Consider the following 27,862-nt stretch of genomic DNA (forward strand, 5'->3'; position numbering starts at 1 on the left):
TCGCTGAAATAAATTATATATTGTGTTCCTATCCTGTATCACTGTGCCTTGAAATAGCTTTAAGAATAGCATCACATGCTCATATGGTTACAATTAACTCTGGGGGTAAGTGGTTGCACGATCAGGGCGTGTTGCTACTGAAAGACATTTTCAGAAACTAAAGTAGCAATCAGATCGTTTAAATCTGAAACTAGAGAATTTGCACACATATCCAGACCTAGCTATTAAACACAGTTCAAACCACTCCCTTCTGGCAGTTCAGAGGTTGCCCCTACCAAGCCATGCTACAGTTAACATCTTGTGACAATCAAACATTGCCTCGGACAGCTATGAGAAAATACACGAGATGTTTTTGCTTTTTTAAATTGTTCACAGAAATTCCTCCCATAATCCTGTGTGGCAATGTGGCTGCAGTGAGAAGGAGGAACAATGGGCAAGGCAGACTCTCTGGCCTCTGAAAATAATCTGATCTTCTGGAGCACCACAAATGGAGAGGAATGCCAGAGGGAAGCTTTATGCTGAAGAGAAGCACCTCTACGGAGGAAGCCCTGCATTAAGCCTGCTCCTCCACATTCACAGTTATGAACTCATTATAACCCACCCCAGCAGGAAGATGCATAGAGCATATTCATCTCCATGTTCCTTGGACAACGGTCAAACTAGAATGTATTTTCAGAAAAACTTTGTCAAGAAATAGAGAAGGAAAACAATGTACGTGCTTACATGTATTAGGTTCACATAGAGAAAGACTTGCTCCTTTTGCACTACCTTCTGCAATAGCTCCTTAAATCTCTTCTTCCTGCTGCCAGAAATGATTTGCATTACGTGCTTTCAGAAACTACTTAAAAGCTTGCTCACAATTTCTAAAGCTCGTCACGGTATCATACACAGAGCACCTTCCATATTATTTGCCCAAACTACCAAATGTGTATGTGAACAGCAGGAAGGAAGAGATTTTCAAGTGTCCATTTAATAGCTTTCCACACTGATGCACAAAGTTAAAACCACTTTTTCTTCTCACTTACTGATTTGGCACTACTTATTAACAACCTCGTCAAGACCCTATGAGCCTTAAGGTATCCTACTAGCATGGAAAAGTGCCTTACACCGTACCTTACACAGCTATTCATTGCCGAGCCTCTGTGAAATTAGTTCAGTTCTTAAGATGTGGAGCTCAGGAGGCCAACCACACCAGTAAATGCCACAAGATGAATTGGCACTGTACAGTCTAGTGGTAAAAATCTCCACCACCATGCACCCCTGCATAGATCCTACACAACTTGGAATGGTAAACCTAACAGTTTTTGAAGGAATGAAAGGAATCTGAGCAGACACTGAACTGAACCCTAGCCTTTAGTCCTCTTTTTAGATAGGTGCAAGACTTGAGAGAGACTGACAGAAAACTGAGGGACCATGGAGAGTTGGATACTGGCTACTACACACAGCCTTTGTGTTACTCCGTGACCATAACAAAGACAGGCTAGTGCCCCATGGAAACCCCTGAATGAACCAGCATGAAACCAGTGAAGTTTGCCTCATGCTGCCACTGCACAAACCTGCCAGCTGATGGCTGCGCCAAGGCTTGATCAGGAGAGGGAGTGGTGAGAATGTGAAACACTCTGGCTATCCTAGACCAAAGAACAGCCTGCAAACAGCTGTGCGATCATGCCACATATTACAAGAGGTCAGTGTCTCTGGTAGCAACAACTTTCACTATAGGCCACGTTGTTCCCCAGAATTAGAAAAGTGCAATATTGATGGGAAATATTCTTTGTCCCATCTGCTACTGTATCTCAGGGAGGTATCCTTGGAAAGACAACACTCATCTCCAGTACTCAATGCTTTCACCAAAAACTGCCAGGGTGGAAAGAGGAAGTGAAAAAAATTGAACAAAATAGGAACTGAAGCAGAGGTCTCTTTACTGAATGACAGCAAGATTAGCATGCAGACAGTAGAACAGAAGACTGCTGGCTCCAGGACAAGCAAGGAGGCTGAGAACTCCAGAAAAGAAATAACTATGCCCTTGCCCTTAGATGAAGACAAGGCTAAAAACTAACTTCTCCCAACTCCAGCTAAAATCTCTGAGCAGGAGGAATAATCATAAAATCACAGAATGGTTTGGGTTGGAAGGGACCTTAAAGATTCCCTAGTTCCAATGCCCCTGCCATGGGCAGGGTTACCTCCCACCAGACCAGGTTGCCCAAAGCCCCATCCAGCCTGGCCTTGAACATCTCCAGGGATGGGGCATCCACAGCTTCTCTGGGCAGCCTGTGCAAGTGCCTCACCACCCTCTGAGTGAAGAATTGCCTCCTTATATCTAATGTAAACCTCACCTCTTTCAGTTTAAAGCCATTTCCCCTTGTCCTCACACTACACTAAGCTACATTACATTAGAAGCTAAGCAACTTCAGTGCACAGTCAAAAGAGCATGACCAGGATGCTACACTGAGAGCTAGTGTGCCAGGTTAACGCATGACTGATTTGCCAGCTTGAGGGAGGAAGACAGAGAGAGGCAGAGCTTCATACCCTCTGATGTAAACTGGGAATTCCTGAGCACGGAGGCAGGCTTTTGCAGGCTATTACTTCATCTAATAACCAGCCATCTTTGTGAACCTATTCATAAGAACCAAGAGCTAGCTGGCCCCTTAGGTTAGAGAGCAAAAAGAAATACCTACAAAGTAGGGTTTATAGAGCAGAAATAATTTGTGTTCCCAGCCTGACAAACGTGAGTCTCAATATTGCTCTTCTATCTCAGACCTGGGATTTTATCTAATGATAGTTGGGGGGAGGGGGGAGGTCAATTACAGAACCTCAATGTGTTTAGCAAGTCTGGATATTTATTTGAATCTGGCTGAAGCGTTACACATGTGGATTATTGACAGTTGAGGTGAGAAGGGCTCAAAGGAGCGAAAGGAAAAAAATAAGAGCAATCTGACCTAAATTTAAGGTCAGCCATGCTGTGAGCAATGTGTTTGTCTAGATGATCTCCAAGGTCCTTTCCAACCTAAATTATCTAGTAATTGCAGGATGGGCATAGCTGCAGGTAACTAAGATGAATAACTGTCATTACTATTGGAACACAGGTATACACTTCTCACTGATATACCCTGCTCAGGACCCTAGGGAAGATCCAAGTTTTCCCTTCCTACTACAAGCAACAGCTGCGAAAAAGGGGTGGCTAGAGTTTGTCATCTGAGGTCATGCTTCAAAATGCCCATCCGCTTTAAGAAACAGCTGCAGCTGCTACAGAGCCTTAAGGAAAAATACCCAGACGTTCATTTAGCTCATTTACATATGACATTTAAGATGTTGGTCAAAGGATCAAGTCTGGAACACAGACATTTTACCTAAGAGTAAATTTTCAAGGCTAGACTGAAGGTTTGGATCTTGTAGAAGCATCCAGAAAAGGTCTGTCCTGTTTAGCCACGTAACGCTGCACTAAGCAGGCTTTATTAAAACTAATGGGTATTTATTCTTTGTGTGCACCAAGTCTTTCCTGCCACTGAAAGAAGTTTTGATGTTGCTAAGTCAATAACTATAACATATGTTATGAAATTTCCACTTGCTCTCATGTTTTGCTACAGTCAGCTCTCTGACAAATGACACATTAACTGGTAACACAAGGAAAGCCAAACATTAAGGATTACTCAGCAAATCTTTGTCCTGATTTTCACTTGCCTCCATACGAGCTTTGTAAAAATCCACATCATGAAGTTTCTCTTTGCACCGAACAAGTTCCATCTCAAGTCTCTCCACACGGTTTGCCTTCTCTCTCAGGGAGTCCAGTTCATCTCTATATGCTCGGGCAGAGCGAGCATCTGAGGCCAGATGGATATTCTGAGAGACATGAGGGATAAGCAGGGAGAAAAATCCAAGCTGAAAACATGTTCTTTAAACTTATGGGTTTTTGTTTGTTTGTTTGTTTTTAAGAGTAGGCAAATAACATTCCCCTGGTGGAGTAGGAGAATTCTCTTACTAGCTAGTACAGTCTCTATAAGACTGAGATGTACTTCAGCCTGCCAGGACTCTTAACATTTCCAATGCCTGGTGCTGCAAAAGCTTCAGGCATTACTGGGCTACTTACAAGCTAAACAGATGAGACTGCTCTCACCAATTAAGTAGAAAGTGTATCATCACTATGCCATAGTCATAATTGTCAAACAGCTTGCTGGAGTAACTCGAGTTCTTCTAATTAAAAATACACAGAACAGCATTTTTAGTTTCACAGTGAAAGAGGTATTTTTAAATAGGGAAGTCTGCCACAGTGAATTAAGCCCACCTTACCTCTTGTTTTATTTTTTGCAGCTCTAGGGTGAGCTGCTCAACTTCATGTTTAGAATCGACAAGCTGCTCAGACTTCTCTTCCCTGAAAGGGATTAGAAAAAACTTAGTAAGAAATATTTTCGTTGTTGTTCTGAAACAATATTGAATGCATGGATCCTGCTGGGAAACTGGAAAGAAGGATAGAAACCTCCTAGCATATACTGAACACGGAGCCTCCTTGAGGACATGACAACTTCATAAAAGTAAGGTACGTTTTCTTGTGATACCGCATACATCACAGATGTGAAAATGCAACTTTTTTTTGTTTGTTTTTTGATATTAAGTACAACTGTTCGAAGTCTGGTGCTTAATGGTGCTACTGACATCATAGCTAGCTTTACTGTCCTCTGGACTTCTCAGTAATAATTAAAAAGTGCGAGTAACCACTAACATTTTAAAACGGGGAAGACAGAGATGAGAGACAAAAAGAAAAAGTAGCCATCACTCTATATTTAAAGAACAGTTAATAAAGAAGAAAGATGGAACATCCATACAGGCTGCCTACTAATACGAATAAAATTGTGAAATACACGATACTGAGAGCTCTCATGGAAGTCAATATACCGAAGCTGATAGGCAACTGCACTTTCAGGATGCCCAAGACTTAATACACAAGTCTCTCTAGAAGCAAAAGTCACTGGTGACTCACAGTTCCTGTCGAATTCTTCTCAGTTTAGCCTTTGTGTCTGCCAGCTCAACTGCAATGTGTTGCTTGTCTTCATTAGAAAGAGGGCTAGGTGTGTTTGGTGAAGAATCTGGAGTTGGTGCTTTCAGAGGACTTGTGGGTTGCTGAGATTGCAGATAGTCCCTCTCTTGTGTGAGATCTACAATTACCTGGAAATACAGAAGGGTAGTGGGATAAATATAGCAATAATTAAACATTGTTTTTCAAGCATCTAAAAATGATGTATAAATGTAGAAAATTATTAGCCTGTCATTATACAGAATTCAACTGATAGGTGGGAAGGTTACACAGAAGAGATAAGCAATCTCCACCATGCTCAGACCACTAAAACATTTCCTTTCCAATGCTCAAAATAAGCAGCCTATTTTGCTTGGAGAACTCATATAAATTGTAACAACTAACAATTTTAACCAACACATTCACAAAGTCAAATGCATGACAGAAGATTAACAGGCTAAAAAGAAGGGGAGAAGCCTCCTGCAGAGATCTGAAGTAAGATGAACTTATGAGTCAGCAACAGATAGACCTTGTTTCACACAGGAAAAAAAAAAAAAAAAAAGGCAAGCGAAGACACTGGAACCCATGATGGTAGATATCACTGGAGAGATAGGCAAGCAGTCACGAAAATGAACAGTTGAGCAGACATGCAGAGATAAAAATCTCAAGACAAAGTCAACTTCAAATGCTTTGGTCTCTTTACTGCATGCACTCTTCTTACCAATCATTTCATCACACTTCAGTGTTTATATGTGAATGAAAAAGACAATCTTTCTACAGATTTTCAGAGGTGTAGTTCAAAGGTTTAGAACAAATAGAAACCCAGTTAACAAAAAAAAATAACAAGACAACAGAGGGAAGAGAGCCTGCATGTGCTGCTCCACATCAGCACTATATAAGAGAGTGAGAAGTCGAGGTACCTCTGTGCACTCGTCTCTTTCATCAATAAGCCTCTTGAGGTGGAAAACCATATTCCTGGAGAGAGACTCCAGTTCTTCTGGGGCCATGTCTGGAAGCTCCAGCCACTGCAAGTCAAAGACATTCTCCTGGTTGTGAGTCACCTAGTCACAAGGGGGGAAAAAAAAAAGAAGAAAAAAAAAGTGTTTCCACTGGTTGATTTTTTTTTTTTTTTTGCTGTATGTGGCGCATCTCCCAGGTTCTCCTACTGATCTGTTAAGAGGCATACCACATTTCACCAAAAACAGGTTTGAAATAACAGACATTGACTAGGTTAACTCTAACACTACCCAGCAATTTCCAGTATTTATATATTTTTTTAAATTATGAAGACAGATGATTTTTAGAAGTGGTCAGGTATAAGCAAGCACAAATCCTATTGACATATGTGTTAGAAACTGTCTTACTTCAAGTACTGCGGTGGTCACTACAGAAGTTAGAAGGAACTGCTAAGACAGAGAAGCTGTTTTCAATGACTTTGCAATTTGCAGCTGATAGAGCTGAGAGGACTGGACATCTCCGGTTGTTGCTAGCAGTGTTTCTTTTCTCTGATACCTTACTCACACTGGTTCCATATGAATCATTTAGCAGAAATGCCATGCAAGTGGAAAGGCTCTCAACCTCAGTCAGTTAAAGAATGTTCCTGCTTATGTGCTTATCTTTTTTTTTTTTTAAGCAGATCTATTTTTTTTAAATGTTAATGAAAAAGTTCCTGAATTAGACTTCCACTCCTTGTTCCTTAAATCTCAGTGCATTAGGCTTTTTACACCTGCACCTCAGGACACCAGACCTCACCCAGTGCCCATTTCCCGGTGAGGCACACCCAAGCAGAGGGCATTTCCTCAGGGCTTCTCTTTGGATCTCCAAAGCAAGCTGGTTCCTAACAGCCACACAAACAGCCACACACAGTCCTTCCTTTTACGGAAATCTTAGAAGTCTAAGAATACACCTGTCATTGAATCAGGTTTCTCTTTAAAAAACAAAGCATGTGTCTAATTTCAGCTGCAGAGCATGATTTTCAAGACCACCAGACTTGGAGCCCCACTGGCCCAAGCACACCTTGGGGGAACCTGTGTCTTACCGGCCACAGGACTAAGGGACCACGTGCCTACACCATTACTGTAAATGGGACTTCAGCTCCTAAGCCAGACATGCTTTTTGAAAATAATGCACACATATCCTTACAACAATATCTTCTACATAGCCTATAAGCAGCAAGCACATTTACCACTGCACCTACAGTGACATTTTAAAAAACACCTACCATTTTCACCTTATAATTTGATTACAATAGTATATCCACAGAAGAATCATTTTTTTCTCTGAAGTTTATGAATCCACCATGAAATTTCAAGCATCGACATAGCAAAAACATTGATAAATCAAGTCAAGGAAAGGAGAGGATGAAAAATGAAAACTGAAAATACTGCGAGTCCCACCTCCTGAATGTGTGACACAATGGCAGCTTGAGTTTCAATATCCAGCTGTTTTATTCTTTCAATGAACTCTTCTTTTCTTTCACACTGTTAAAAGAAAACACTCCCTGAAACAGTGCTACATCCTAAAACTTACTACAACATTTTCCACCCCCTCAAAAAAAATCACTACATTGCTAATGACAAAATATTCAAGACCTATACTTTGTCATGTTAGAAGGTATAACACTTTGTTGCTCTGTATGGAGCATGAACTGAATCATGCTGTAAATTATTTCAAGTCTTTTACAGTCAGTACAAGTAAGGCTAAGTTAAAAGGCTGGTTTTGCTCTTTATAAACAAGTTTAAAATGCAAAGAGACCAAGAGGTGGGGCAACAGCTGGAGGAAATTATCACAGCTTCATTAATGGAGCTGCACAAACATAAACCAGGTGAGTACAAGACCTACATTTACATTGCATCATTTAACCTGTCTGCTTTCCTGTTTGCATTTCGCATGGCTTTGGCAATGAAAAAAGATGCATCTCTTTAGATACTATTCACATCAATGCTTTGCTTTGCTTGTTGGACAAAATCAACATGTGCTTTAGATAAAAAGCAGGGTTGGGAAACCTTCTGGATAAAAACGAGTGACATTTCAGACAAACAGTTTAGTAAATCTTTCACTAAAAGTTTTTAAAGTCAGACATCTGCTATCAATATATCAGGAACTGTACACTAATTACATTACAATGCACAGTGGTTACAGGATGGCAATAGAAAAGTTAAACATTAAAGTTTTTTAACTGCTTTTTCTGCAGTGTCCCTTTGGGGTCTGCTTCTGAGTCTCACCACTCATGTTACTGGGAAGAACCTCAGAACTGTAAATGGGGACTGAGGATGCACAACAGCTTGTCAAATCAGACCTCTGTTCTTTGTGTTGCAATGTAGCACTGAGATGAAGTTCAGAGCAGCCATATGAAGACAGTGTTACTCTGACATAATTGACTTGACATAGCTGAGCAGGGTAAGTGTCCTAAGGCATGACAAAAACACTAGACAGACCTACAAACAAGGTCAATTATAAGCAAAGGCTAGTCCACGATGCGTCTGTTGTTTACTACCAGGGAGGTTTGGTGGGCAGAACACTGATTTCTTTATCTGGTAACTGTCGCCTATTTCTGGGGATTTTCCCATATACATTGCCCATCCATTTATTTTAACAAATGCCACATAAAAATCCCCACATGAATATACAAAGTAGTTATTCATCTCAGATTTTCTACATATCTACATCCAATCAAACGATTATGCAAACAAAATCAGGCTCCATTAAACAAATGTTTAGACTGTTAGCTTATCTATTTGTTTTGTACTACTACACACGCATTTCCAAATAGTAAGAAAATAAACCACCAATCTTGATATCAAGAACACTGTTCAAAGCTTATCTTTTCACACTCTGTTATCAAAGTTGGCTAATTAGTTGCAAGAGTACTTATCCTGCATCTGATTTAAATGTTGGTAACATTGAGGTTACTCTGTCACAAACTGTGCTTCCTTTCCCTGTGCTTTTTCCCTGCATTCACTTCATTCACCTATTGTGTTTTTTCACAATTTTAGTTCACAATTTATCTTGAGCTGGGGATTTTTTCATACAGCAGTGATCTTTGGGTGGCTTTTCTCAGCCCAGAAAGAACAAAAGACTCAAAAGATTCAAAAGCCAGTATTTTTAAAGCCTTTAAATGTTCACCTGCACAGCACATCCCAGAACCAACAACAGCAGCTTCTTAATTTCATCCATGCTTTTACCTAGAAAGGAAAAAAGGGAATCAGTATATATGTGCAACATAAATTAAGTACTTGCAAATCATCATCTCCAAAATATCCTCCTTAAGAGAAATACCTTCTTTGGACAAATGCCTGTTGAGATATGTGCCCATTATACTGTTACCATACTTCCCATATGACAGTACAACTCTTATGGATTATTTAAAATCCCAAATCCAACAAGACTTCCTCCCATGTGCTACCCCCACATTTTCTGAGTTCTTTTTTGGCTCATGCAGTAAAAATTTTTTTTTTTCCTTTATACGGTTTATGCACATGCCCAATTCTTGTCCCTTGGTTTGTGATTAACAAGGGTGAAAAACAAAAACAAACCAAAAGACACCCTGGGCAGAAGGCGAAGGACAGTTACTCTGAAAAGACAAACTCATCCTAAATTCTGCGTCTGTAGTTACTGCTCAGTGTTCCCAAAAAACGAAGGCCATTCTGTGCACATAAATCCTCTCTTTAGAGAGATACTCAGCAACTAATGCTGCCTCTGGTTCTGCATCAAAGCGTGTTCTCACTTTGAAGCGCAAGCCCCATGTGCTAAGAGGGATGAAAAACGAGCGTTGCAGAAGGGAGGAGAGGCAGCTAGCCATATGCTCTGGAACCACGGGGGGGAGGAGGGACACGCAGGTTTGTCACCGCAGGGGACCCTGCTGCAGCTGACAGCCCCGCGCCACCTCCTAAGGTTAGGAGAGAAGAAGCCACACACGGGAAACTGGTGTGGCTCTGAGCCAGCTCCAGATCTTCTTTCAACAAAATTTGTGTGTGGACTGTTGGGCGGTAAAGAAAATTATGTATATCAAAGGTAGATGCAGGGAGGTGGATGCCAAGGAGCTTCACAGAGGATCAAAATTCATTATGTAGTTATAAAAGAACCGAGGTTCAAAATGAGATGTTCAGGAAAAGCCAGTCTTCATCCACACAGGGGAACAGGATAGAAACAAATGGGCCACGTACAGTTCTCTCTCATCCCTATATGACTGTTTCCTGACACAGGGTACATAACTGTGGGATAAACGTTTCCACTTCGTACCCTGCACTGAGCAGACAAGATGGCGACTTCCGAGTGCCACCGTGTCCCCACACCAACGCTGTGCCCCTAGGCTGGGCCGGCAGCCTGTCAGCGCCACGTGTGGGACCAAGGCTGGGCGGCCGGCCTTGCACCGACCCGCGGCCCCATGGCCCGATACTGACCGCGGCCACCACGGGGCCTCCTTGCAGCCCGAGAACCTCACAGAGCAGCACGTGGGCAGCTTCGGAAATAATTTGTTTTCTCACGTCCTTTTAAAAGAGAAGTGCTCTGCGCAGGCCTTAGGTTTACCTCACTTGTTTAACAACTTTTCAACAACTTCATTGTTCGCTTCCCTGTAGAATATTTGAAAATTGGTTTTGAAAAACATATAGTCTGCCTTGATCCCTCTCCCCACATCCAGCAACGTATCTGACTTACTCCCTTCTGAAAATTTACAATCTAATATACAAATAACATTTCAGTATCTCACACACACAAAAAAAACAAGAGATCTGCTACTTCATGAACAGTTCCTGCAGCAACACCACTAGCCCAAGGAGATACTAAGTGTGATCAGAAGAATTCCCCGCCCCCCCAAAGTGGAGTTTTTGTTAGTTTCAGCACTTGGTTTCATTCTGCATCAGTTTCAGAGCAGACCCAGACTAGGTATTAAATGCAGAGCACACCCATGGGACACAAGAGCAAGTTGCTAGGTGAAGGAGAGCGAGTGACTGCGGTGGCCCTCTGTTTCTCCCAGACATACTGAAACATCTGCTCCAGGAGACTGAAGGTACTGGGAGAAGACACCCGGCTGCTGACTCCAGATCATGCCAGACAGGTGCTCTAATCCTATGGGTCCCCAAACCCAATCCACGCACCACAGCATCACAGCTGTCCTCCAGGTGGGCCTGGTGGCTTGGAATTATTCGGTTTAGAAAATTATTTTCCAACGAGTGCATCTATATATCCCAAAGTCAGGCAAGTTTCTTAAGCCATTCAAACCACACTGTCTGCACCAAAGGCAATAGGCTTTGTTTTCCTCTCCTTGAGCTAACAGATGTGCACTGCTGATGCTGCATGACCCTGTGAGGTGAAATACCGTTAGCAGGGTAACTTAACGAGGTCAGCCTGCTCTCCCATCAGGGACTGACCTTGCCTGGAAACACCACTTAGAGACCTCGTCCCCACTTGAGCTCTCCCATCAGAAAAAGAACCCCGGGGAGACACAAGTCCCTTTGGGAGGGAAAGCTACACTGCAGCTTATGGAAAGCAGTGAGAAAGTAAAAGACTGAAGGCAATCACGAGTTTATTAGTTTGCTACTGTTTAAACGCTAACATTTGGCAGCCTTATTAGCTGACCTTACCAGAAGCGTGCTCCTACAACCTAGGAAGCCAGCGCTTAGGTCTGGGGCAGCTCTCGACAGACAGATATCCACAAGCTGAAGCCAACGGTTTGGATTCAATTAGCACCTAAACAGAGAGGTGCTAACAAAAAAAAATGACGTGTTGCTTGTCTCTCTTTTTTTTTTTTTCCTCCCTTTTTAACACCTTTTTGAGAATTCCAGGGCGGCTGCTGCAGGCTACATATCTGGGCCTGCGATGGAGCCAGCAACCTGGGGATGTGCAGAAAGCCCATCTGCTGCCAGCAGCGGGTTGTCTGGAAGGGGGAAAAAGCCAACACCACCTGTGTGCCCCAGGAGCCGCCCTGTGCCGCCGGGCCAGGAGGCCCCTCTGCTCTCGCAGGAGACAGAGGGCGAGAAACAGATGGCATGATTCAGGGAGAAGGCGGGCAAAGAGATTAGGAGACAACAAAAAATGAGGATGAAGGTACAGAGATGATACAGAAGATTGAAAAAATGAGAGGGGGGTTGGAGGAGAAGGAAAGATGTAAGAGAAAATGGGAAAAAAAAAGCGAAAGAGCCCAAAAACAAGAAATTTTGAGCCTGTGAAGCTTCTTTATGTACTTTCCTACTTTAATTTTCCTCCAGCAGGCAAGAGAGAATGATATTTTGTGTAGTGCTACATGCAGCAGCCAGTGAATCTGTGGAGAAGCTGGGAAGGGGTGAAGCACACAACTGCTGTTTTTCCCAGCTGTAGCAACATCCTGGATAAGAAAAGCCTGAATTCCAAATTTACACTACTGAGGCAGTGTTTTGTTATTAACTTCATACTTTATGAACCTTTGTGTGTCTGGAGGATTATGAAACAAAATGAGGAAGGAAACCAGACATGAAAAAATACCCCAGTGGGAGCACACATCTTTTAGGATTTTAATGAAAAACAGTTTCTATAGATATTTACTAGCAGGGATCTGCGGCTTGCTCATTCACAAACTTCGCATGTAAAATGAAAAGGGGATCTAAATAGCAAAGTTTTCTGTTTTGAAGTGACAGAAATGAGCCTACATCAGGCAAACAAGACCTCATTTCCATTCTTGTTCTGAAAGAAGTTAAATGCCCCCTGCCCCCAAAGAACCATGTCTGATGAAAAATATGCTGATGATTTTCATATTGAACACAAGGAATTGGTGGTGCAGTAGCAAATTGAAAAGACTGTTCAATAAAAACCTTAGAGGAAGACAAAAACAGAGAGGAAGTTTAATGGTAGTAGTTGTCTACTGCACAGCATAGTGAGAGGAGTAAGTCCTGTAATGTCAGATGCATGATTTTGCAAGTCATATTCCCGGAAAAGTTTTCTAAATTCTTTAACTAAACTTCCAGGTTTCTGTTCAGCTCCCTACTTTCTACAAAACAGTCAAAGACTTCATCTTCTCACTAACTACTTTTTGTAATTGTAATGCTTATGGGACAAATGAACTGCAGTAGGCAAACCTGCCACAGCCTGGAACAAAATGATTTAGAGTACGTGGAAGCTCGTAAAGCTCCTAAACCTAGTAGACATGCACAATCTCCTATGCAAAAGCCCAACTACAACCGCATTTTTAGTAGCAGTGGCTCTGTCTTTTCAATAGTCTCATGTTCCAAATACAGCTGCAGAAGCCCTCCGTAGTCCCAAATGTTGAGTGCCAAATGGGAGCTACATAGCAAGAACAGCATTCTCAGCTTTAGAGCTGTGCAGTTTCTAATTTAAAACATGTAACACCACTTTTGGCTGTTTTAGGACAAAGTGAAATTTGCAGATTGCACTGGTGAACAGACAGCTCTGAAAAACATGCTTAGTAAAACATCATGTGGGCTCATTACAAGGAAGAAATCACTAAAATTATTACAGAGTGAATCACATGGAACAATTTAGCAGCTCTCTGGTCCAGGATCTATGGAATTAATACAGTCATTAGGAGCCATCCCAGTTCAAACAGTACACAACAACGTATTATGTTTTCCAAGAATGTGATTATATGATAATTTTTTCTTCCTCTAGGTAAGAGGTATCTTTCATTCAGATATGGGGTTGGAGTTAGATGATCTTTAAGGTCCCTTCCAACCCAAGCCATTCTATGATTACCTTACCTATGACACAGGGAAAGCAAAAACTGGGATTTGATCAATGCCTCTGAGATCCACCCCTTCCAGTCTGCCTGCCTGACTTCAGCCTCCAGCCTCAGCTGCTCCCCACAGCCCCTCACCCAGCACTGCCTCTGCAGATGCTCCCTCCAGGACCTTCCTTCCCCTGCTTCCCCAACTCTGTCCTGAATTGGACCACTGACAGAAAGAGGTTTCTCCTCTACTATTCTTATCACTTCTAAGCATTAGCCTCCGATAATTCATATCTGCCTCATCTCTTCTCCCCATACTGCTGTCATGCCCAGCCTCCTCACTCCTCTGTCAGCTTTCCCTGGGGTTTCTCTGTATTCATGCCAAAAGCACCATTTCCCATGCTGACGACTGCTTTGTCCTCACATTTCTATTCAATCTGCAGCCCTCCTTTAGCTCTCTCACTGACAGAAAGAATATCTCATTTCACTTTCTTTTCCTTCCATGTGTCACTGCCTTCCTCTCACTCTTCCCTGCAAAACACTCAGCAACAAAGACGTAAGTCCAACAGTTACCACTCACCCGCAACACAGCCTACTCCTGCATTAGGCTTTCTTGTGAGCTGCTTTCTATTGGTTTTAGTAACGCCTCTGCAGACCTCTCCTCCCTGTTGCTACTTTCCAGGCTTCCCATCAGCCCTGAGCCAGGTCTCTTTCTGAAAACTCCCCTAGTTCTTTATTTCCCTAACCATTCCTTCAGCACATTCTCCCTTACCTCTAAGGGTAAGATTAAGACAAGCTTCTTTTGAAATCCTCTCCCCAAAAGTCTATTTGCATATGTTCTTTGGAGCAAGCACATCTCAAGCCTTCCTTTGCACAACAGCTACCTGTGCAGTGCCTAAGCTGTAACTGGTTCTCAAAAGCAGTATGTAATATGGCTAAACAAGAACTTCATGTTTTTAATACACACACATCCCGTCATTTTCTGCCATCTAACTGTTATATTCTCACATTCTTTATCCTCTTTTTCATGTTCTCCTAAATAACGTCAACAGTAAGTCAGGGACAGATAAATAAAAAAAACAACGAGAAGACCACATTTCAAAAGATGTCAGAACGTAAGGCAAACGTCTGGTTGTAATTAGAGGAGCTGGCCAATATCTTTCCTACAAGAGACACATCAGGTGCTTTCTTCAAAGAAAGATTGATTTAAGGTGCTGACAAGCACCAAGTCAATGGTGGGAAACTATACATAAGTACACGACAGCTTTCAAGTGTGCAGCTTCCCCAGGAACCAACGCTGTGGTTACTGCGCTGTGAGCCTCCTGCCAGCTGTCACTCAGGACCAGCCACTGCAATAAGCCAGACAGCCTTTCCCATTGACACAGCCAGCAGAGTTTGCCTTTTTGGCCCAGACATCTCTATTCAGAAGCATTCTTGATGCTAGCTAGCACCCCAGCTTTTGTTGACTGTCCATATGACTGAGAAAAGCAACAGCTCTTACATTTATATTTTCTTTAGCTGTAACAGTAGCCCGTACAGAAAAAATAAGACTGGCATTTCAGAGTTTACTGTGCTTGTTGAAGAAGTGGGTACCTTACTCTCAGCTTGATTTTACTGCAAAAGTGTCAGGACTGAGTTTCAGTGACCCAGTATCTGTAAGTTAATATTCTTTTCTGATATAATCCCTTTGTGTATGTACATACACTACAGCTGCCAAGAGCAGCACAATGAAATTTTCTGCCAAGGTTTCTGCCATTTGTTTGTTCTGGAGATGCTGGTTACCATGTCTTGCCCCGTCACTACTGACAGGGTTCATTCATTTTTCCTTCTTTGGTAAAAATAGATTCACTGTCCTTGGCATTGGTATTGTGCTACATCAGAGATGAAAACTAGGAGGACAAATGGTTCTTCTATGGCAGACTGTGCTCTTGGTCACTTGCAGCAACAAGCAAAGAGACATGACTTTCAAGCAAACAGTTGTTGCTCTGGCTTTGGCAAGAACTCGCTATCATGTGTATATAAGTGTATATTTGCAAGACATATGCAAACGTATCAGATATTGTACTTGTATACACAGGTAAGTAGAATAAAACAAATACAGACTTCATTTAGCACAGGGGAGAGGTGAAGAACCCAACAAACTACTCACCAGAAAGAGGATCTTTGCCAATCATTAGAACATTTGGTAAATTCATTACGATCAGCTGCTGGAGGACTTCCTAAACAAAAGAGAACAACAAAGTTCAGTGTGAAGGAATCCCAATCAATCATGCCACAAAGAATACAGAGCTCCATCGATTACAAAGCCTTTAATATACTGGCAGTTCAGAGGTCACAAGAGGAAGCCCCACTTGAGAGAGAAATCCCTATTTGAAGATGGCATCAGGTTGCACAGCTAACATACACTAAACGCCTCTTTTACCAATGGAGGAGAGAGAACTTGGAGGGTCCCATGGTACTAATCAAAATAAATGCACAGCCATGCCAGGCACACCCATCAGTCATGCCTTTACCCCAGGCATGACCTGTATTCATTTGATGTTCAACATACAGCTGTTGTCATGTTCCAAGGCGTACAAATGCAGCGGGTTCATCAAAGGCACCTAAGCCTGTCTGTGAAGTTTGAGTAATTCAAATAATTGGTCAAATCATTTCATGGGTCTGAGATTCTAATGATGGGCTTGGGAAGTGGGTGTGGGGGGAAAGCTATTGAACAGACTTCTTGCACTGCTCAGAGAAAACAGATTTAAAGTCCTAGATTTGCTTCCTTTGTTTTTAATGGGGAGAAAAAACACATTTGTTTAATAATGTTGTGAACCTCATTTAAATGTCCTTTTATCTTGGGGGGAGATAAGGAAGGGAGGTGCATTGTTCGGTCAGAATCACTTAAATGTCAGCTGCCTGAAGCTACTCTGAAATGACTGAGCAGGCTTAGAGAGGAAAGGCTACAAGCCCTGGGGCAGGCAAAATGCCCAAAGGTGGACAAAAAAATACACTGCAAAGGGAACTCTGTACAGTGCTGTGTTCAGCCACGCACTCAAGTAATTTTCTGTAACATACTGAGCACAGCAGTACGGTTCCTAGCTTCAACCTGCAGTTACTAGCACCCGTTTGCGATGACTGGAATAAAACACTGTGCTGGCAAGTATTTATTTTGCATAAAAAGACTGGGAGGGAAATGGCTGTGTGCTGAAAGCACCGTGCTGGGATTCAGGAAACAAAGGTTCCCCATATGACTCTACCAAATGTTTGGCAGGTGCCCTTTTCTCGCTTGTCTCCACATCCCAGACTCCCCCACAGCCATGGGGAGGGCTCACGCTTTAAAACTTGTGAAATCCTCAGCGCCAGAGGAAAAAACACTGCAGCCAGGCACAAAGCACAGGCACACATTTCCTAAAACAATCACCCATTCACTGAACACTTCCTCTCCAAGTTACTGGGTTGTTATTTCTCTGCTTTCAAAGTTACCGTAGGAAGAAAAATTAAACCTGATTGAAAGAGGAAATATTCCAGTGAGCCTGCAGCATCTGATAAGTAATCAGAGTGGATGCTTTTTTTAAAAAAGTTTTGGACGTAACACAGATCATTTTTCCCCCTCCAATCCATGCTCAGAATACACTCCTCAGCAGTAACTTTCCGGATAAAGTAGAAATATCTCAGCAGCACAGCTGACAGGGGTTTTGGTGCTGCTAAGAAGGCAGGCTCTACAGATCTTCATGTAATGTGCAGTTTGGCTAATGTGGGCCAGGCATTTGTTGAGCCATTAGCCAAATGCATTTTACACTTTGTGCACGTTAAACAGAAGTCTGTTTGCACCTGTTATCCAAGCAGCTGCAAACCACGTCGCTCGTAAGAACACAGAGCAATATCTGTTATGGCAATACAGGGGGGCACCAAGGCTTTAAACAAATTCAAAATTTGCATATGCCAAAGTATTGGGCTCTAACCAGCGATTTCCATGGCAAAAAAAAAAAAAAAAGGAGAATTTTGTTTCCAGTCACCCAGCGCATGGAGTGGCACTGAGGCAGGAATGCATAAAGAATTCAGTTTGTCTTTGTGTAATCATCAGATCGCCAGCTACTTAACCCGCAGACACAAAGGACGTTACGGCTAACCTTTCTGCTGTTAACATTCCCATGCACTGCTCCCGTAAAATTATTGCGAGTATACCATCCAACATAACCATGCCTGCACGCCCCCGGGGCTGCCTGAACCTCGCATCTGGCAGGAGCTGAACGCAAGCAGAAACGGCCCTGAAGCTGTGAGGAGTGATTTCTTAATTCAGACTGAAAGATCCCAATTGTTGCAAGAGGTGAGACGCTGATCTGTTTATTTTTAAAATACACAGATAACTATCTTCATCATTTAAATGCCTCCACTTAAGATTATTATTTGCGATAACGCCTTTACGTTGTGTAGCTCATCGGTAGATCTCGGTGCTTTATAAAGGAGGGTCAATGCCATTGCCCTCATTTTTCAAGATGGGGGAAGAATCACAGAAATAAAGTTACTTCAGTTTAGTGAACTACCCTCTGTTAAGTGAGATATATCAACACACCACTCGGCTACAAGGGTGAGCTGAAGTGTGTTAGTTGAAAACTCTTACATCGATGCTGATGAATTATACCCCTGATTTTATACAGGCTAAAACCACAAAAATTTACTAAGGCTCAGCTGACATGGAGTGATTCAATAGCTGGGATAATGTGATGGTGCCTCAGACGCATTGCTTAAACCCTCACATTTAACCCCACCAAGCTGTGACCCCTCACCACGGATCAAGGCGCTCCACAGAGCCAACCAGCTCCTACACCAGCCACTGGGCTAACCCGGACGCGCAGCTGGAGCCCCATCAGCGAAATAAACAGCAGATAAAATGTGACATTTCCCCCCAAGGGCAGCAAGCGACTGTATTATGTAAAGGATGCTGTTACGCATGGAATCCAACACAGCTCTGAGTCACAAGAGCGAAGGCAGGGATGCCGTGTATTCGTGGATTTGTTCTCCCTCAGATGCACGGCATGGCCAGGGGCAGGCAGGAGCTGCTGCAGAGCAAAGCAAGGTTTGCAAGCACTTTAAATTGCCCACAAAACCCCACAATACTCCAGAGAACAACTATACAAGCAAAAATTCTAATTTCTCCTGTGAGAGACCTTTTAATCATTTTTACAGCACAAGGAAAGCTTGATTAAAACGGTAAAGGTTACAGCAACAACATATGGTAACAATTTCCCTAATTATTAAAACAATTAGGGTTTGAGTTGTCAGCTTTACACTGAGGCCATTAACCAGCTCGGAGGCCAGCAACTGCACGTTAGGAATCATCTTTCCCACACTACTGTTTGCCTTTTTTTTTTTTTTTTAACTGCTGCTAATGAGATTTCCATGACAAAACAGTGTTGCTATCAGCAGTCTTATTTAAGGAATACAATTCAAAACAGATCATGATTAGGCATTAGCACAGCTCCTGTTGGTGCCTGAAACCCTCTTCCAAAGAGGATATTTTAAACTTGAAGGGATTTGTCCAAAATCTAAGCTCTTCTGTCAGCAGCAATGGCGGCAGGAATTGATGCTTTTAGTTAGCAGGTCATCGCTTACCATCACAAAATAGAAATACTGGCAGCCAAAACTCACGCCACTTGAGCCAGACTCCCCAAACCCAATAGGAAAAGCCCACCAAGGTTTCTACACGGGGAGTTACGTGACCCTGTATCCAGCGGGACAGCTTCCCATGCGCAGGTCAAACCGCCTCTTCAGCCCTTGCTCTCTGCCGGGCCTGCCTGCAGCAGTGAGTGAGGCAGGCTGAAACAACCAGCAGACAGGAGCAACGGGGAGCAAGTCTGGCTGCCAAAGCCTGAGTTTTGCTGAAAGTAGCTTGGAACTCCACACCGGCACCCTGAGGATTCAAAAATACTCTTAAGTTACCCAGGAATCACGAGTTTAAAACGTAAATAAATGCTGTGTTCTCGGCAGTAGCCTTCTGACCTCTGAGCCCTTGGCATACACTTGCTTCACATTTGCAGTCACTTTCCTAAGAAGGGAGCTTAAAAAAAAAAAAAGCCAACATTCCCCCCCACAGACTCTACAAGTCGAGGGCTTTAGGAGAAAATCAAGACACATACAAGATTCCTGATAAAACTGTAAGCGCTGAGTGAAGCCCTTAGGCTTATTAAGAACATGAACAAACACACTGCAGCAACCTCATCCCCTCAGTCAGAGAGCTTCCAATTTGTCTCTGGAGTGCTGAGGCATGTTTTACTTGCTGTTTTTATCTTTCCAAGATCACACGCAGGGTATGTGCTGTCTGCCTTGGGTCATTAGAAGATATGCAGCGGCAACTCTCACTCTCAAGTCCCCACAGTCGTGTATTAACACTTTATTTACCCGTTACAGGGTAAATGGCCCCCTTGTAATTTTGTAGGAACAAAATCTCCTGGGCCCATAATGCACATTTACTCCTTCAAAATACATGTGCAACAGCATGGAAGAAAATGGTCTTAAGGTATCATTCTTGGCTGTGTTTTTAAATGCCAGTGAAAGCATGCCAATGGTTCCAGCAAAGAATGCACTGCTAGGAGAGGAGTAAGTAAAACTGTCCTTCCCATGGCTCAGAGACCAGGCAAATATAAGCTTTACACAGAAACTCTTCCCTGTGCCACAGTACAGCACAGCGTCAATGTAAAGTAACTACGAGCTTCCCATGCGGAATTAAATTAACCTCTGCCTGAAAGCTAAACAAGAAGCGAGTCCCAAATAAATTATGTAAGAAGAACAGCAGTCTACTGGCCATTGTAATTCAATGCTCAAGCCAAGCCATTCCATTTAAGTATATTGCTTGGCTATAAAATGCTAATTGCCCAGCTGACTGGGAGCCAAATGGTGCTTCCCTACTTGAAATGCCCATGAGGAAAAACCATCAGCAGCTTTATTTATACCACTAAAAGCAAACATTCCCTGGCCAGAGAAACAGGCTTACATTTCAACTGCAACTCAGACCCACGGAATGGGAAAGTTCAGCAGAGCCCTACCTATGCAGCGCTGTCGACACCTTTCTCCAATAACCTCAGCATGGATCTGATCTCCAAACGGCACTGGGAGCGGGGCCCTACGCGCTTTGATAAACTCCCTGCGAGTGTCCACAGTTCAGGGCCTGCCAGGCAGGGATGGCAGCATGGGACACTACCACAAACATGGGACGGGTCGGTGCTTCCTACACCAGGTGTGCTCAGGGTCGATTTCAAGCTTTTCTGGAAACAGAACTTGAATAGTGAACAGTCAGGCAATAAGTACATTTTAACATTAAAACATATTTTAAAGAATAAATTCAGATATGTTTTGTTTTTTTTCCCTCAAATAGTTTTAAAATTTTCCAGTTCTGTTTTTATGCAACAAAGCAAGATACTTTGCAGCCTACAACAAGGAAGTTACGCTTTAAAAGAAGGAAATTCATCTACCACTGTATACAAACTTCAGATATTTTTTATTATTATTTTCTTGTAATCATCTGAGGAGTTATTAGTGGTGTCAGGAAAACGATTTACAGCAAGACTGTAAACTGTATGACAGGGTCCCACGAAAGATTAGACAAGATGAAACAAGTTGTAGCAGGGTAATGACAAGGAAGTGAAACACAAACCCATCTTTTGTTGAGACGTTTTCTGTGTGCATCTTACCATGCGAGCACACCTGACGACACCACGTGTGTGACTCAGTACCTGCTGTTCCCCTGCCAACACGTTATATACGTGACAAAATTTGATTAAGAACCTCGCTCATCTCTGCAACAATTGTATTCGTTGGGTGATGGACTAGGGGATTAGCTGTCTTAAAAGGGCTTTTTTTTTCTGAAAAACAGCAAACTACAAAGCACACTTCAAAGATCCTTCATGCGGAAATCCAAAAGCCACTAAAATAACTGTTGCCTCATCTGAAAACGATCAGTTCTGACAATCATAGGCTGGCATCTCAGTGGGAGGGGATGTGAAGGAATCATGCCTAGTCTTAACCATTCTCAGCATGTGCAGGGTGTGGGTAACTAACCAAGTGACGGCAATACACTGAACAGAGGAGTAAGACCATGTTTTATTCAGATCAAAACAATAAACACCCGCAATTTGGACAGTGCACAATTAAAAACAAACAAAAAAGCAAACAGACCCAGACACAATCATCCACCCAATTCTTACATCAAGGACTGTCACGGCTCAGGTTTTGGTATTTATCAGAGGTCCCAGACCAGAGTAAAACCTCATCCGCTGCAAGCTGTACAAATCCAGAGACCTTGTCACTTACATGCAATAGGCCAATGACAAAACAGTAACAAGCAATGGAGGAAGACGATGAAAATAAGATCCCATGGTTACGACGTGATCCACTGTGCACTCTCTCACTGCTTTACGAACTGGTTAAATCACCTACTCCAGAGCAGCATACAACAAAATCACTCCACGCCTCAGAGAGCAAGGCAAGCCCTGATGAAAACATTTGCTTTAAGATAGATTCAAATCGTTTGCAGTGCACATGTTTGCATCCCACAACAAGAGTTTTGTATGCATTTAAATAAAGGTACTTTATATAAAAAGCATTTTAGGACACAATTGGTTTTACTTCAAGCCCAGTGGAATAAATAACACGGAAGCTGCCACCCCCACAGCCCCAGCTGCAGAGGAAGAAGATTTTTTTTTTAATTAAACTAAATATAAATATGTACATTTGCTTCTAAAATATGAAGCAAAATCTTCAGCGGCTACATGGTGGTAGATTTCCTAGCCTAGTGTGGCTGACTCCAAGATGAATCACTCATTTTAATACAATGCAGAGCCCTGTAGCTGTGCCTAGAGGCAATATTGATTTGACCCAGAGAAGAGAAAATCCAATTGCAGAGCACTGGGTCCCTCAGCTCCTATTGCCAGCAGCACTTTGATTTACCTACCTGCTGAAAATGAAAAGCTTATTGATTTATCCTCAACTTTTCTCTTCAAATCATGTGCAAGTGACTTCAGATATTTATGACAGTGTCCAGACAAATTACTCTTGACTTGTATTTTATTCCACCTTAGAGCTGTCCTGGGGTGGTTTATGCAGTAACAGGGAATGAGGAATGTGGTGTGTTAAAGGCCTGTCACTTGGCATTACTAATATAACCAGCTAAAATGCAATCCATCTGTTCTACACGCTTCCAGCTAATCTGCGGTGGTCTCTAAGGACCATAATAATTCAGCCTAACACACACGAAAAAGAAACACCACTGCCCATCAGAGCAGACTTGAAGCACTTCTGAACTCTCCGAAACTCAGCACCAAGCACAGTCACTTACATAAAAAACAAGTCAATTTTCCCAAACACAGTTTAAGGATATTTTGCTCGGATAATAAAGCCAAAAGTTTTCACATTAAATTCTAAAACTGATCAAGTGTTTCTCAGCTTTTAACACTGAAGCCTGATACCAAATTATGTTAGCCATGCAGAGCTCCTGGGGATAAGCTCTGCTCCACTGTCCTTTGTTCACTGAAATGAAAACAGAAGTTACAATATTAAAATAGAACTTCCAGTCGAGAAACGAACACCAACCCGATGGGTTTCTATACAGGTTACGTATACGATATGTTTTCTACCACTTCTCTTACTGCAAATATTTCTAAATCCTGTTTTTTTGTTTTTATTTTCCCATTATGTTCATAGGGAAGAGACACAGTAAACACCTAACTGGGTACATGATACTTGCTCAGATAAAATGCATCGAATCTGTTAATAAAATTTCTATGCTGTCATGAAGAAAAGAAAAAATATTGACTTGAGCAAGCATATAGTGAGTTTGGGGATTACTTAGATGTTCAGATCCAGAGATCTGTATTCCAACCACAATATGAGAAAAAGCACCACGAGCTCCAACACAACCGCTGATGTGACCATCACAGAGACACGGACTGTGCCCAAGGAAAGCAGCAGCCAGAAGTACAGTGAGAGAAAGGAGTCAGAGAAGGGCACACGCGGGAATAGCGGTTACCCATCAGAGCAATACTACCTTCCTAAAGGGGAATAATGAGCAGAAGCTACATAGCGTAAGTACACACACATTGTGCGCTTGTCCTAGCATCATCAGGTTATTTACTAGTCTAAATGCTGCCTGAAAAAGAACGATGCAGCTTGGGAAAAGCTCTGTAAAACGCTGCTAATCCCAGAAGCATCTGTGACAAGAAGCATTTTGAGGTTCTCTAGCACAAATACTGAAAAGTCAAATCAAAGCCAGTTTAAATAAGAAAACAAACCTGTGAAGCTACAAAAATGAATGGGGGGAAGGAAGAGGTATACAAGAATGAAATAATTTCAAGATTTCTAACTGCTTCTTATGAACAATGTTTTAGTAGCAAACAGAAGGCCTAGCAGACACAATTAAATTTAGTACAAATACACAACTCAAATTTTATCAGTGACTAGGGTAATAAAAGCCAAACAAGCATGCAGGTTGGCTGGTATGAATCTGCGACTGCCCTGTTTGAAGCAGGAGCTCACTAGCAATTTGCAGTCTGTCCATTAGCTCCCTCCAAAACAAGATGCTTTACTCTGCCACTCTTATTAATGCTGCGTAATAGCCTAGTGTCTCAGGACCCCTCTTTATTGCCATCACAGAAAAGTATTTCTTACTGTTAGTAAAAAATGCCTTGCCTGGCCTTTACTACATCCGAACATCCTCATGTTTGCCTGAATGTAAAGTGGTTAAATGTTTAGAAACAAGCATAGACGTGCTCAGCCTTTTCAGGATAATACTCCCTGAATAAACAAGATTTTAATTCACATTACATTGGTAAACAATTTTCAGAAACTTGAATGGATGGTGCTGGAGAAGTTAAGAAAATTAAACACAACACTGAGGATCAGTAAATATATGGACACCATTCACTGGTGACCTACAGGGATTTCATGTGATAAAACACGAGTTACTGGTTAACAAATTAACAATTGGCTAAGATTGTCCACTTTGAAAGGCATGAAATCTTTCAGGCTAATTCAGGTAAAACCCAAGATAATTTTTCCCAAGACTATTTTTCTCCCCAGTAAAGAAAAGAGTTGTGACAGCACTTAAGAAATTCCAGAGAGAAAACTGAGCAACTGGCCCGCGAGCACTTCTCCTCTCCACCACCAAAACACGTACATAAAGTGTAAAGAAAAAAAATCAAGTTTAATTTAAACTACTTGTAACACACAAAAGATTTAAAAAAAGATTTTCAAGCATGACTTTCCAAAAAGCTTAAACGTTCTCGTGCCTGTGCAGTTTACATTGGCGACTCTGCCTTATAGGAGAACTGTTTCAGAAATCACACAAACACCACCACCGTGCCAAGCAGCTTACTGTCCAGCTCCAACACAGAAAAGCAGCATGGGCAAGAAGTCAGTGGTGGCCCCTGCAGACAGCAGCACAGAAGCACATGCTGGATTACAGTGGAGGCAACCTTTCAGCTGGCCTTGGGGGACAACAGAGAAGCTGTTGGGACAAGCGGTCCCCACCTGCAAGGACACCCGACCGGACACTAAGATGCCCTGGGACAAACGAGGTGGCTGGGAGAAGTGCAGGGAGGGAAAGAAAGGTGGTGCTACTGATCATGTCTGCAGGTTAAAACAAAGTTGGTCGTGCACACTCCTCATCTGTTTACGTGAGCTTGCTTCTTACTCATCTCCGGCAACGGTGTGACGTCTGCTCACGGGGAGTTCTCTTGCAGGCAAACTCCTGTTACCCAGCAGTTACCAGGAGCACTAAAAACTCAAATACCAGTCACGTAGAGAGAGAGAGGCTTCTGGGTTCAGGCATGTCCTTGTCAAATACTCCTAGAAAAACTTAAGGGGTGTTACTGCAGGTGATGCTATGAGCTTTACAGTTATTTTAAAGTAGAAGAATTTACACCCACTATCGTTACCACAACGTATCGCTGCATTACCAGTACTATCTAATTTATCTGATATTGGTGAGTTCAGCAAACACCAGTCAGCCCTTAGCTAGGAGATCTGCTGCTGCAAGCAATGACCCCAAGTTTTTTCCCTAGGGACAGTGGAGGGAGAAGCTCCAGCTCAAAGACCAGGCAGCTCTACCATGCACAAGCCTACGGGGTGTTTCTCTTCACAGCCAGCAGTCACCTTACCGCTGGCAGGTAACGCACTGAGGATTTCAGAGGCTTGCGATGCCTCTTGCATTGTAAAGGCAGAGAAGCGCAACAAATTTAATGTGTGGTTTGCACAATGTAACCTGAGCACTGCTTGGAAGAAAATACTCCTCACAACCAGGGTCACCTGCCAGTTTTACCATTAGGACTGTGCTGTGGTTGTAATGCTGCCAGAAACAAATAAACAAACAAAAATAGAAAGAGACCACAGAAACTAGCTGCAGTAAAAATTAATAGCGAAAAAAATGGAAAAGGGCAGGAAGAAGACAGAGGGTCCCTGCTCCAAGAGGAGCTCTGACATCCTCCTCGCTCCCCTCCCTTCTGGATTTTCTGTGCTCACTTGTCCTCAAGCAAACACTCTTCAGGGAGAGCTTCCAGTCCTGTCAGTCCTTAACAGTGCTCCTTTAGGTATCCGAAACAACTGATTAGTATCACAGTATCACAGATTTCTAGGTTGGAAGAGACCTCAAGATCATCGAGTCCAACCTCCGACCTAACACTGAGTACTCCACTAAACCATATCGCTAAGCTCTACATCTAAACGTCTTTTAAAGACCTCCAGGGATGGTGACTCCACCACCTCCCTGGGCAGCCCGTTCCAATACTTAATAACCCTTTCGGTAAAGAAGTACTTCCTAACATCCAACCTAAAATACTACCACCTCATACAATCTGTGTAATCTACTGCGAGTCGTGCAGCTAACTCATAGCTGGTACCACTGATGAATTCAGCAGAGCTTTGCCCTTTTTGCTCCCCCCTCCTGCCTCACACCGCAGACCTCCCCTCAAGGGCTCTCCCTCAGGGCAGCACTAGCAGGCAGCTCCGGACGAGTTAAGCAGCAACCACGTGCCTCCGATAGAGAGCAGCATGAAGTGTTTTCTGTGCTTTTTAAAAGATTACTTTCTCTCCCCACTTTTGACTTCTCTTCATCAATACTTGCTGGTGGTCATGGCACACTGAAGGCATACAACACTCTAGGAATTCCTGTGATATCTTAAAAAAAAAAAAAAAAAAAAACACGAAATGTGCAGTCACATCCTAGAAGGTCCTTTCTTTCTGCCATCTGTCACAGAAACAGCAGTACGTTGTGCAGCTATGTTATTATTAATATCCAGGGAAGATTAACCTCTAATGCTCCTGCTGCACCAGTTGTAAGGCTTCTGACCATGGGATTTTCTGTGTCAACAAAATACAATTTCCTCTCAAGCTGTGATGTTCAGTGTTTTCCTGAAAGACAAGCTCATAGATCACATGCTCATAACAAAAGCCTCACCTATAACTGAAAGCAAATATGACTTTCAAGACTTCACGTTTACTGAGGAAAAGTTTAAAAACAATCAAAATGTTTCAAAAAGAACCACTAAACACAGCACCAAACACAAGCAGCTACTGAGGCTAAAAAGCAGAAAAAGCAGAATGGAGCTAGACACAAATTTTACGCATACAAGTAAAAGCCTTTTACATTATAGTGTCATTCTTCAATTACACTTCTCAATCTTCAGAGTCCTTTAACGGCATGTGAAGGTGGCAGACCCACATGTTTCCAGGCAATTTCCAAGCTCCCTCGCATGTGGATCCCTTACCTACATCGCCAGAGCTCAGGTTTACTTTTTTAGCAACATAATCAACAGAAACACAATCTGATGTATCGAGTGACTTGTGCTCGCCATCCACCCGATCACAAACAACAGGAGTGCCACTCCGCCGGGCTGACCTCTCAGCTAGCTGAAAGAAAAGCAGGGGAGGGTAAAACCCTGCTGACAGACTGCTTCTGGCAAGAGGGATTCAAGCGTCAGGCTGCAGAGAGCAGGAGCACCTCCTGTCTTCCAGCCCATGCGGGTTGCGTCAGGCTGTAAGAAGAATTATTAGAATTTTAAAAGCTACAGATTATGCTGACGTTTCTATTGCTGTAACTCCTGAGCAGCAAACCTAAGCCTAGCAAGTATTCACAGGGTGCTGAGGTTTCTTGATGGCCCAGAGAAAGTCTGACTCCTAGAGGCAGCTTCAGATGAAGTTTTAAGGGGCACAAAAATCAGAGAACAGTT

At 42.6% G+C, this 27,862-nt stretch overlaps 1 protein-coding gene across 4 annotated transcripts in view; it reads right to left on the reverse strand.

Annotated features, from left to right (window-relative positions):
- Positions 1-27,862, reverse strand: part of CCDC88C (coiled-coil domain containing 88C) — a 91,787-nt gene that overhangs the window by 38,209 nt on the left and 25,716 nt on the right. For all 4 annotated transcript variants that reach the window (XM_083838836.1, XM_083838837.1, XM_083838835.1 and 1 more), the window contains exons 4-10: positions 15,811-15,880; positions 9,131-9,189; positions 7,402-7,485; positions 5,926-6,066; positions 4,973-5,157; positions 4,285-4,366; positions 3,679-3,837 (exon numbers count right to left, since the gene is read on the reverse strand). In XM_083838836.1, the coding sequence (XP_083694962.1) occupies positions 3,679-3,837; positions 4,285-4,366; positions 4,973-5,157; positions 5,926-6,066; positions 7,402-7,485; positions 9,131-9,189; positions 15,811-15,880 (780 nt within the window). The remainder of the gene's footprint in view (positions 1-3,678; positions 3,838-4,284; positions 4,367-4,972; positions 5,158-5,925; positions 6,067-7,401; positions 7,486-9,130; positions 9,190-15,810; positions 15,881-27,862) is intronic.

Source organism: Anser anser, assembly GCF_964211835.1.
Source record: "Anser anser genome assembly, chromosome: 5".
Taxonomy (NCBI): domain Eukaryota; kingdom Metazoa; phylum Chordata; class Aves; order Anseriformes; family Anatidae; genus Anser; species Anser anser.